Source organism: Anopheles nili, chromosome 3 (genome assembly GCF_943737925.1).
Source record: "Anopheles nili chromosome 3, idAnoNiliSN_F5_01, whole genome shotgun sequence".
NCBI classification, from domain to species: domain Eukaryota; kingdom Metazoa; phylum Arthropoda; class Insecta; order Diptera; family Culicidae; genus Anopheles; species Anopheles nili.
In genome coordinates this window covers 52,494,303-52,506,529 of record NC_071292.1, presented here as the reverse complement: position 1 = coordinate 52,506,529, position 12,227 = coordinate 52,494,303, and the positions used below count along the sequence as shown (strand labels likewise).

Below are 12,227 nucleotides of genomic sequence, written 5' to 3'. Positions count from 1 at the left end.
GTACGCTGGTTGATTAGTTAGTTTTTACCGTCACCTAACATTCAATAATCATAATTTGACATCCAAAGCTATTTTACCAAACGAAAAAAAAGGTTTTCCAGAATTATTCACTGTAATACATTGCGTTTCATAGCTGTTTCCACTAGTCTATTGATCACTGCTACACCGCTGTGTCTGCTCACTATTCCTTTTTTTTTTCAAGGAAAACAATGGAAGCCATTAAGTTGTCACAGATTTATAGAACTGCTATGTGTAAGATGGTAGAACTACCGATCGATATTGATGTATATCGCTAGAATTAACCAGCCTGAGGCTAAGGGTTAAGGGTATGAGCTTACGTGGTTACCTTTCCATTTACTTTTGATGTCCTCTTTTAATTTTTTTTGTTCAGATATGTGTGCATTAAGTTCGACTACTAGTTTGGTACGTGAAGTACAGAAAAAACGCTCACTACTAGCAAATTCATCTTCCTGGTTCAGATAGGACCTGACTGGGGGAGGGTTTGCATTTCAAAAAAATAATTAGGATAGAACAAAGACAAAAATTCGTGGGTTGTTTCTCTGGCTGTGACAAAATGCGTTTTCTCTGAACGCTTTCAGAGTGTTTTTCACCCATGTAGGCTACATAAGAATGGTTTTCTTTCAATTGAATATGTATATGTATGTATATATATATATGTATAGTATATAATATTTGTATATGCTTGTAGCTTAATATGTCGCTACCACCCATTGTTGTTCGTACATCGCCATACAAATAATTTATTATGATCCTTTGTGTTGCCCTTATTCACTTTACGAATATTATCCTGCCCTGGTTTGGGTGTGTTTGCCGCAGTAACACCGTATGTATAAAAAGAGGAGAATATCAACCATGGGTGCTAATAGCGTTTCACTCTAACGTCATTAATCCTTTCATCAAATGCCGTTTTCTTAGGCATTGTGCTGTGGGTTTGATTTTTCTTAGTGTCTAGCACGTTTCTTTTAGCTCAGGATCAGTAAGTTATATGGGCTATACGGCTTTTAAAGTATATTACCATAAAGTTCTATCATTCAGTGTTTGATAAAAGGTCTACTGTATGGCTTGCATGTAGTATCGATGATATCATTCTCTATAAATCTTCCTCACAACTGCTCGTTCGTTTCTGCTGATGTCTTTCATTGTGTACTTTGTAGTGTAGTTTGCATCCTTCTTACCTTAATTACGATACAGTACCTACTGCAGCTTTGTTTTTAAAAATACGATTAATCTCAATTTGTACAGATTTCTACGCGATAAACACAGTTATACATTCATTTGCATACACTCAGACTAATGTGTCCACCGGTTTGGTACACAATCGTGTTTTTCTGGTTACAAATTTTTGCCAAAGTTATCCAGGGCAAAAGCTTTTGCACGACTAGTGACATTTTTCGTCAGATTCATAGCGCATTGGAACGTTTCACTTTGTGTTTTTGTTTTTAAATAATTTTTATCTTTCTCATTCTTGTTTGCTCTTGGGAGGGTATATGAGTAAAAAATGGGGTGTTTATCACTAGGCGAAAATGTTACTGTAACATCCTCAAAGTTATCATGTGAATTGTTTCACGTATTTCCCGCTTATGTGATATTATTACCGCTCTATAAGCACATTTTCTTTGTAGTCGATATTGATCTGAATGTTCGGCAAAAACTCTGCACAAACTGCCGCTGTAATCATGGTTTCTATTACAAGGGAACTGATTTGATTAATTTACATTTTTGCTCATCCTCAAATGCGCGATTATTATCGTTTACTGAGTTTATTATTCTTGCATCTCACACTGACGCCTCATCGAAAATATATCCTTTCCTATCTTCTCTACATCTCTGTTTTGAGTAAATCATTTCAAATAGTTTCACGTGGTTTAGATTTATTGTCCGGTGTTTTTTTTATTATTGTTGTTGGTTGTTATAAGCTATAAAAATATGCTCACTTTGTAGGGTATCCATTGAACAAAGTTCGATGATTCCGTGTAAGACTTTTTCTTTCTTTATATACCTTACTGAACATTTAATATTAAAAGGATAGGATATCTCCCGTTTCCTTGCTATGTTTCTATCTGTTCATAGAATGAATTAGTTTTTTTGTCATACCGTGTTCAAACGTTTCGTTTGCATGGCGCTTCTTTGTTGATCTACCAGGGTACGTAAATACACATAAGTAGTACGTCTAAGTAAATTACTTTTACTAGCAGAAGCAAATTTTGTGGCGACAGTCGCAACAGGCAATGGAGATGGTACGAATGCAATTGAACTTACTGTTGCCTCTCTTAATTGTGCATTTTGTAATAGAATATACGATTACTTTCACACTCATCTAGGTAACATACAAAATGTGCATTCGTTTGTGATGGCATTTAAATTTTCCAAGAAGAAAAACCAAGGCTTGTAGTAGATAAAACAAAAGAAACAATTTACTTCTGCAATAACAAATTGCCACTTCACTTTCTTCACAAATACTCCCATCTCGCTTTGCTTGGCAACTTAAAGAAAACCCAGTGTTGTAACAAATGCCAGAAACTATGCCGTTGAAATCACACATAAATATTTTTATCATACGTATTTCATACACCTAAAAAGCGGTCCTATATCTTTCTCTATTGAACAACATTCCAACAACGGATTCTCTGTGTCATCCTCAATCCCTATTAAATCTCATCCAAATGCAACAACATTTGATAATCATTTGAATTTATAATAAGACTAATGGTTATAATCAGAATAATTTATCATTGTATATCTATGTATATGTATATATTTTTGTGTATGTATATGTAGGTGTTCCATGCCTTTGTAGATTATATAGAATATAAATGTTCAAACTCTGCATTCGTAACATCATTGAAATGTTCATTTAATCGCGGATGCATAATCCAGTCCCTGCCGTTAGGAACCCTATTGTATCCATGTGGTTAAAACGGTTGGAAGTGATAAATGAAATGTCTGTAAACGATGAGCATCATTTGCATCTCTTTTTTTTTCAAAAACCAGACAAAAACTATTATTTTGGACACTTTTGTAGCACGGAATTATGTCTTGCGCTTGGTTTTAATAAATATTGTGCGATTATCGATTACTGATGTGTCTTACCACGAATACTACTGTTCATTAAATCCTGCCTGCTTCTAGCAATAGTAAAATACTTTCGACTAATCTTTGAGTTTGACTCATTATTGTCATGTTCACTACTTGCATTGGCCGTTTGAAAATAACGGCTTCTAAAATGCTGCTAACAGTTAATCGGTCTCACAACTTTATCGAGCGTTTTGTGTGTTATTGTCGGTATGGCTACACAAATCAACCGGTCGTTAGTTCATTCGAAGTTGTTCTGCCATCGAATGCTCTCTGATGAGCTCTATCCGTTTCTACCCAACTCCCAGATGGTGCAGTGCTTAAACATGTGCAAATTGGAACAATTATTGCCCACGCTTATTGTCGTTCGTTTCTTCTTAGCCTTTTTTGTTTCAATTATTTTTTTGTAGGTGATGATCTTACTTGGAAACTAATGGCATTGTTTATGTATGAAATGCTGTTGGAATCGTTTAACGGTTTTCTTTTGTTCATTCAATCAAAATATTTCACCAACAGTTAGAAGGATGCGCCTTTCGCTCATTGCAAACAATTTGTAGCGATGAAAAGGACGCAAAATGAAAACATTTTTCATTCTACGGCTCTATCAATACCGAGGGCTATTAGACTTTCGCAAAACCAGCTACAACCGTAGTCAACGGTAGATGGCGATTTTCCTGGCCACAATTTGATAGCGTCTCTCTGAAATGTCTTTTATGCTCCCCTAGGCACCGGGTGCGGGCTTTCATCTTCTCCATTGCACACTCACGAACCGATGCCATTACACGTTGGTACACGTTTCTGATGCCGTTCCTTTTTGACGTGTGATGATTGTGTCCCATTGTTGTTCACATGCGGTTTAAAATAGGAAAACAACAGACACGACGCTTTACACCGCGTTGTCCTGCTAATATATCGCTGAGTTGATGCTGTTGGAAGGACTGCTTTCGACTGAAGTAGAACGTTGTGCCAATTGATCGGTACATTTAGGGGAGCCTTTATGTCCCTTCCGGCGTGAAGCTAGTCAGCTGTGAGTGTTTTTGCACGTTGCTTGGCTTAATCGACGCACAAACGCTCGTGTCATCTTGAGCTCGTACACCATGTTGCAGTCGGGGGTTTGGTTGATGATATGGGCTTAACGCCTGCCAACCAATTATCGACCGATCGTGTCGGTTTGAAGCACCGAGTGGTTGTTGATTTGCGACAAAATCCACGGTATAAACTTGGGCACATTGGCGTAAACTCCGGGAAGTTTCGGATGAGCGCACCGTACGCCCCAGGAAACGATGCCTCCGACGAACCAGCGATCCTTTTCGTTCGGATAAGGACACAACAATGGACCACCGGAGTCACCCTGTGTGTGTTTTTTTTGGTAAAAAAAATGCCAATAAAACAAAGATGCTCACCGACAGTTGTCTTATATCGAAGCTACGAAACAACCGAGCCAATCACTTACCTGACACGCATCTCTGCCACCTTCTTGATAACCGGCACAGATCATACCCTCGGTCACGTTGAACGTTTCCAACCAATCGATGCATAAATCTCTGTTCACGATGGGCACGGTAACTTCGTTAAGCGTTGGTTCGTACGATGCACCGTTCGGTGAAGCTGGAAATTTTCGTGAAAAGTATGATTAGTATCCCTTTTTCTATTTGTTTCATTTACACTTGGCGAGAAATTGATGCCTAATGTCTTGTTTTACGGGTGAATGGGGGCTACTCAAACTAAGCGATTTAAAGTAGCACGAGGTAAAAGTATTTTAGCCCAAAGATTATAAGCAAACGACATAGCTATACGGGACATAACTGCATCATACCGATGACCAGTTTGGTGATGCACTTGCGTTTGTGTATCGGAAATTAACTTTCACCGTTTTACATCCGTCTGACGCCGGTGGTGCGCAACATTTCAAGAACAGAAACCGGCTTCTTTCCAAATCCGCCCGCCATTCATTCGACCACCGGTGCAACTTTTAAGCAAAGAACATGCGATTGCCTTTTTTGTGAGCTCTCAATAGCCGGTCAACGGCAAACAGACCAGTTGTTTCCCGCATGCTCATACCGGAACGGAAAGTTGCATCCCTTTGGTTCGATCGGGCAAACAGCAAACTTTCGGAAAAGTTTCTTCCCTCTCGCTCTCTTCCGCCTAAAGACTTTCATGGTGCCTTACGAAAGGATTAATGTGCCGACCTCTCGAAGGACAGCGAAAAAGCTGTGTACCGTGTACCTTTTTCGCTCGAAAAGGTAAGTGTATTAAATTTGTTTCCAAGAGCGCTAGCGTGTTGGAAGCTAAATTTTCTCGCCCGCCCCCTTGGTAAGCGAAACATCCGGAAATCGGAATACTTACAGTTGCGTTCCTCGCGCTTGCCCCACCCAACGACGGTGCAATTGATGCCAGTCGGTAGCTCTCGAATGTGTGGCGGCGGAAGGCAAACCGGAAGCAGATGCTCGTGGAACGCTACCCGCGTGGCGAGCTGGTCATCAGAAGGAAAATCATTGTTTAGTGCTCGGTTGGGGAAAAGGCCACTAAACGGCAACTGCAACTGCAACTGCATTTGTCATTTGCATACCTGAAACAGCGCGATGTCGTTGTCGTGCGGAATGTGCAGATTGTACATCGGGTGTGGGATGACCGTTTTGACCTTCACCTTCTGGCCGTAGTAGGTGTGCGAGTGGCGCCGCGTAATACCGAGCTGAATCGTCCAGTCGTTAACGTTGCGCATGGTGTGACTAGTAGGAGAACTGATATGTACAAAAAACCAAACCCTTACATAGCTACCGGCGACACAGACAAGGCATCGTGCAATTCCTTTTCAGGTGGTACGATGGGGTAGCATACTTACTTGCCGATGCAGTGCGACGCGGTCAGGACCCACTGGTCGGCGATCAGTACGCCGGCACAGTAGAACACCTCTTCCGGGCCACCGAGGATGGCCGCAATGAATGGCCAATCGCCGGGTTTCGATGCCGACCCACCGACGATGCGTTTTGTCGCCTTGAAGTACTTTTTATTCCGTACCTTGCCACACTCTGTCGGTTAGTTAGTACAAGAGAGAAACAACGATTAGTTCGCTCTAGTAGCGTGATCACCCATCACCGGGCTATCCTTACCGAAGTTTGAACACGTCAACTCAGCTACCGGGTATCGTGAGTTAAAGTCACAGCTGTTAAACTCCTTGATCAGGTTGGTGTCCTTTTTCTGGTACATCCGCCACAACGCGGACGCATCCTTGGTGCTGATCAGCGTACGATTCGAGCCACGCATCGTCGTTCGGCTAGAGTTAACCGATCTGTACCCCAGCAACGAGCAGATCATGGTGGGCGATGTCGCAGGATCCCAGTTTTTAACGCACGCCGGCACCCACTGGGCTAGGTCCGCTTTGTAAACCTCCAGCGTGCCCCGGCCCAGATCGCCATTTCTCTCACTCAGTCGAACTGGAGGAAAAGTGAACAAGCGTATGGCGTATCAGTAAAGGTGAACGAGAGCTTGCGACTCTTTGGGGGGTGGAAAAAAAAGACTTACTGCAGTTCCGTTCATCTTGCCCATACGGGCAGTTTTGCACACCATCACACATGTGCTTCTGGCTTACGCACTGTCCCTCACCACAGTGGATCGCGTCGTCCTCACAGAAGTCACAGTTCGCCTCGTCCGATTGATCCTTACAGTCCACGTGACCGTCACACTTCCAATCGTTCGGGATGCAGCGCCGCTTGTCGCAAAGAAACCCCGAACACACCATCGGCCGGCGGGAGCGTATGATCGACTCCTTGTACTCCGCCATGCCAACGCACTCCTCCTGATCCGAGACGGCATCGTTGAAGATGGAACACCGCAGGTACTCCGGCAGCTCGAGTCCAAACACGTCGAAGAAGAAACTGCAGCGACGCATAGTTTCTGCCGGCAGACAATGGCAACGTTAGGGAGGGCTTTTTGATAAAAAAAAGCACAGGGATGGTGCTTTTGCCCACTTACCAGTACACAAACTTTTACACGGCGGCACGGATGTACCGGAATTACCGCATTTAGGCACAAACAGGGAGCATAAGAATAGTGGAACAAGCTCGTAACACCGCACATCGACGAGGGCCTCGAAAAGATCGATCTCCTGCAAAAAGCGTCGCGGTTTTTTTTTCTGCATTAATACCAATTTCGGAAAGGCTGATTGATCACCTTTCCGTGAGTGAGCTACTTACGCCCTGCGCCTCCGGTTGGCCGAAATGTCCAATGTAGTTCGGAAAGACGGTGTAATTGTACGGGACGCGATGCTGCTGGCAGAACTTCACGATCACAGGCAGACAAACGCCGGGTGCCGGATTTCGATCTGCACGGAAACCACCACCACCACCGGCCAGATCCAGTGCGGTTCGTCCTGGCGATCCCGTCGCTGGTACACCGGAAGAGGACGACGATATCGAGGATATGCCACCGCCGGTACCGGTAGATGTACTGCCCGGTGATGCCACCGCAACGGACGTACGCGTGATGGTTTGATTGACGAACTTTATCGTCGGGTAGGCGTTAAAATAAGCCGCCAATCCACCGGCAATGGCCAGCAAACCGACGGCATTCAGCAGGATCTGGCAGAGCCGGAACTTTAACCGACCGCTCGTGACGTACGGGTTGGAGTTTTTGCGTGCTTTAAGGATCTGAAACTTCTGCAATTGTGAAAGAGTGTGGCGGGAGTGAGCGATTACTTTCGGGCTTAAGGATTTGTGGGATCCACGACTGCAGCAGAGGCTTACCTTGTGCTGCAAGCTGACGTTAGATCCGTTGGAAAGCCGCACGATCGTCTGCAGGCTGGCCGGCGTTGAAGCGCTCTTGATGATGGCAGCCGTACCGTTCGCTTCCGTCGGTGATTCCTTCGTGATTTCGTCCAGATTCTTTGCGATCGGTTTCGAAACCTTGGGCATTTTGGCGGCGTGCGAGAGCAACGGCGCTTCCATGATCTTCGAGTTATAGCTAGGGCTGGACGTTTGGCTAAAGCTGTCGCTCGATATGCTCGAATCCTGCCGCATGCTAACCCTCGGTGGCACGGACCGGATCGTACTGTTGCCAACTCCCAGCGCACCCAAACCGGGATCGGTTGTCGTGTGAAGCCCAGCTCCAGATGGGAGATTCGTTTGGCCAGACGGAGCAACACCCGGTGGCGTTGAACTGGCACCCATTAGCGTGCTCAGGTTGCTGGAGGTTTGTCCTGACGTTCCAACGTGTCCTACGGGTGATGAGTCGGGCATCGAGGGTTTACCACGGATCGTCGAACGGTTAAACTTCGAGCCTGCGTTGCTGGTAGTGGTGTGTTGCTGCAACAGCGCGCTCTCCATCGGTTTGCTTTGAAAGCCCGAGCTTGAGGTAATGGAAAAGCTATCGTTCGCGAGTCCGCTCGTGTCCTGACGCTGGCTCAACATTGAGCTTTTGCCAGCACCCAGCATCTGTTGCTGAGCGTTCAGTGGTGGTGGTCGGTGGATGTTACGCCGGATGCCAAGCGGACGACTGTACAGCTCCTGAAGGCTTTCCAGGGCCGTTTTGTGCACAGCAACGACGTTGTTTAGCTGCGTTTGTTGCTGCTGAGCTTGCTGCAGCTTTTGCAGTTTGCGTGTCTCGAACGCTTGCTGTGATCGAGACGGTGGCAAAGGTGGTGTCATGCGTGTTGATCCTCCCGGTGGGGGTAGTTTGGGTTGCATTACAACCCCACCGGTGGTTGCGCTGGCCCCAGACGTTCCCTTACGCGTGGGCACATTCGGAAGCTTCCGGGAACCTTTGCTCTCGAGACTGCGAGGTGAACAACTGTCCAGCTTCTCATCGATCGAGTTCGGTGAGACGGTGCTGCTGCCACGGATAAGCGGAGACGTTTTCAGGTCGAAATTAAACACGTTCTTTTTCAAACTGAACGGTGAGTCGTTCAGTGGAAGCGAATCAATCGTATCGGTGCGATGCAGCTCAGACGATAGGAAGCTGTCAAGCGATGACTGGGTGTCCTCGGACGAGAACCGGCTGCGGAATGAGGACGCACCACCCTTCACCGATGAACAGCTACCCCCGGTCAGGATCGAACGGTCAGTTTCGTTGGCCGAAACGTACCCCGTGTCGATGGTGGTTTGCGATTTGTTCGAATCACTCGACGATCGGTTCGACTCGATCGATGCCATCTTCTTGCTGAACAGCACAAAATCGTCCGGTTCCGCGATATCGTCAAAGCTGGACGTGCTTACACTGTGGCACGTCCCAGCAACACCCTCAGAACCGGCACTTTTCGCGCTCTTGGGCGCCGGATAATACCCAAACGGTTGATCCTCAAACGCGGACTTGCGGAACTGCGCGTAAGCCTGCTGCTGTTGCTGCTGCTGCTGCTGCTGCTGCTGCTGCTGGAGCTGCTGCTGCAGTTGCTGCTGAAGCTGCTGCACTTGCTGCTGTTGCGCTTGCAGTTGCTGCTGAACCTGGTGTTGTTGCTGTTGCGCAACCGCTTGCTGCTGCTGGAAGCTGTCCAGCGCAAGCAGCGAGGCGCGCTTCTGCACCTCGAACGCGTCCGGTGGTTTGCGCGGAAAGTTACCCTGAAACGTGCGCTTGGGTACTGGCGGCGGTACCAGCGAACCGGCCAGCGGTTGGTGTGACTTTTTGCTTTGCCGCTGCGGTAGCTGAAAACCCTCGTTCTCGATCATCGGGTACGAGTCGGACGAGTGGCGCCGCGTGCCATTGCCCTTCGGTGGTGGCGTTAGGTGGATCGTATCGTACAGCTTTTGCTTCTGCTCGAGCAGATTCAACAGCGAGTGGTTCGGTAGCGCAAGGCTCGATGCGCGTGTGACTCCGCTGGGGAAGAAACAAAAAAAAATGGCCACCAAACCGTGCGTTAGCAAACAACCCGTCGTTGACGTGAGTTTTCCATGTGTAGGGGGGAGGAAAAACTGACTACACTTACCGCTTATCCCGGTCGTCTAGTAGGCTGTGGTCGCCGTAGTTGAATGGATTCGATGGATGATCGCCAGAGCTCGGATCGGGCGCGTAAGAGCAATTAGCGAATGACGACGCCATCGTTTCGTCGTCGTCGTTAGTTGTTGTTGATAATGGAAATCACAGACTTACTCTGACGGCGCAGAACGTTGCATTCGGAGATTTGGTGACCATGCGAGAGAGCAGGAGAGAAAAAGCGGTCGAGATTAGTGTGCCTTTCTTTGCCTGGTACGTTTGCCAGCAAGTGCGCTTCTGGATGTCGATCGTTGGCGTACTGCCTTAAACATCAGCATTCAGGATCATAGCGAGAGTGAGAGAGCGTGGTTTGAGTGAGTGATCAAGAAAAGATCAACCAAGTGCGAGAAGTCTGGTCTGGTTTGCGTTGACCGAGGAGAGACACACGTTGGTCTCGGAATCAACGCGCCTCATTAACGGCGTCCATTGTACGTCCATCAAGCGATCGGCCTGTTTGCTGTCGCCGGGACGTCGTAAGTTAAGTCGTTGAATTATGAGCCAATCCCAGAGGCTGGTTGGGGTTTTGGGAGTGATGCCCAACACTCGCTTTGATCACGCGCCACATCCGCACGCTGCTCGAGCACGTGAGAAAGTGACCATTTTTTGACGTGGCAAAAACTTTCCCAAAGGGTGTGTGATATCGCTTGTTCCCGTACAAGGACAAACCGGAACAAGCGCACATCCTGCGCCAACGTTAGACAATGGCAACAAAGCGCATAAACCGATTGACGGATTGCGTAATGTGCCGACGCAAGAACAGAAACAAGCATAAGCATAATCCAAGATGCATGCAATGAGAGAGAGAGAGAGTTGCAAGATCACATTTCGCTGCCGGCGGGCCAGGCTGCTGCCTGGTATGCGCGTTTTATGTAACTCGCTCCACACTTGCTTCGCCATTGTCGTTGAGTGAGAAATCTGTCGCTTAGAGCGTGACATTGTACGGATGGAAGAAAGTTATCACATGCAGCGACGTTGACGGGGCGCCCTTTTTCAAGGCGAAAGCTGAGCAAAAAAGTGATGGCAGAAATCAACCGTTGGTTGGTGCAGTGACTGCTTCATCTACAGCAGGATGCTGCGTGTCCTTGCGAGGATCCTGCTGCCACCGTTATCCGCCTTCATGGCATTGCACTACGAGTGACATGGTGCCTTTTTTTGCTGCTTGCTTTGTTGCTTCACCAATGCTGTCAACCAATTCACTTTGCCTACTAGATTACATCAGCACACGCGCTGCCTACTAGATTACATGTTGTAGAGACGCTTGTACGCCACACGACACGCTGCTCCACATATTCTCGGCTCGAACAGTATGCGAAATGTGTGCGGGTTTGTTTGCTGTTTTTTTTTATTCGATAGCTTTCTCTTCTTATGCTCCTGGCGTTCATTTCCTGGCGGCTCTGACCCGCGCGTGTTTAAGCGTATGGCGCGCGCTTGGTTTGAGGGGTGGGGTCCTTTCTTCTTTTTTTTTTGCTCGAAAATGCTCACTCGAGCAGAGAATCGATTCCCCCCACCCCCGAATCGGTTCACCTCCCGCCCACGAGGGTTTGTTTCGCTTGTCTGACACAAACCACGCAGCCCCGATCGTGCTGGGAGCGGACGTCCGGAATGGGACGCATAATAATACTACAAATTTGTTATCGGAACATGCTCGTTTCGGCGTGACGAATGTTACCCCAGCGGGTGGGATACAAAGGGTCCATTTTGGGTTTCTGCACGATAAGAGCTAGGTTGTGTTTTTTTTTACTTTGCAAACGAACAGTCGCCAAAAAGGGGGATAATTGGATCCACACGGGATTGCGGGTACGCTTGAGCGGTGAAATTTGATGCTCGCTTTCAGACGATTTGGGGGGGAGGGATGAAAACTATCCCTTTCGATGGGGTAATAATTGAAGGGCACATCCGTTTGCAGCGGATGTCACTCGTTTCGGCATGGGGCCGAATCCGATTCCGAACCATAGACCGAGCGGTAGCGTGGTGATATCTAATCGTCGGTTAATCAACGGAATACCATCCTTCACTGGAGAGCAGGACATCATGAAACCATGAAACGATCCGGCCCCCACCCCCTGTGGAATGTCTGACTGATTTATGAGCAGCTCATCCCTATCGCATCCGTGTTTGATGCGAGTGCGTGTGTACGGAGAACTCTACCGGTGGGAGAGAAAGATTGTCATTTC

At 47.0% G+C, this 12,227-nt stretch overlaps 1 protein-coding gene across 1 annotated transcript; it reads right to left on the bottom strand.

Moving 5' to 3' along the window:
* Nucleotides 1–4,243: 4,243 nt before the first annotated feature.
* LOC128725704 (uncharacterized) lies at nt 4,244–10,119 on the bottom strand. Its single transcript, XM_053819469.1, has 11 exons — nt 10,007–10,119; nt 7,836–9,897; nt 7,287–7,748; nt 7,066–7,198; nt 6,616–6,987; nt 6,204–6,527; nt 5,936–6,122; nt 5,663–5,822; nt 5,440–5,566; nt 4,547–4,701; nt 4,244–4,444 (listed from the first exon to the last, which is right to left on the bottom strand). Exons 1-11 carry the CDS (start codon nt 10,117–10,119, stop codon nt 4,244–4,246), a joined length of 4,296 nt encoding a protein of 1,431 aa, XP_053675444.1.
* Between the last annotated feature and the right edge of the window lie 2,108 nt (nt 10,120–12,227).

Bases quoted from the DNA above. Each gene is read 5' to 3' on its own strand.
- LOC128725704 (XM_053819469.1), bottom strand. From the start codon at position 10,119: ATGGCGTCGTCATTCGCTAATTGCTCTTACGCGCCCGATCCGAGCTCT. The intron at 7,199-7,286 runs GTAAGTAGCTCA...CGCTTTTTGCAG, and splicing joins GCCAACCGGAGGCGCAGGGC to GAGATCGATCTTTTCGAGGC. The intron at 4,702-5,439 runs GTAAGTATTCCG...GAAAATTTCCAG, and splicing joins CAAGCGCGAGGAACGCAACT to CTTCACCGAACGGTGCATCG.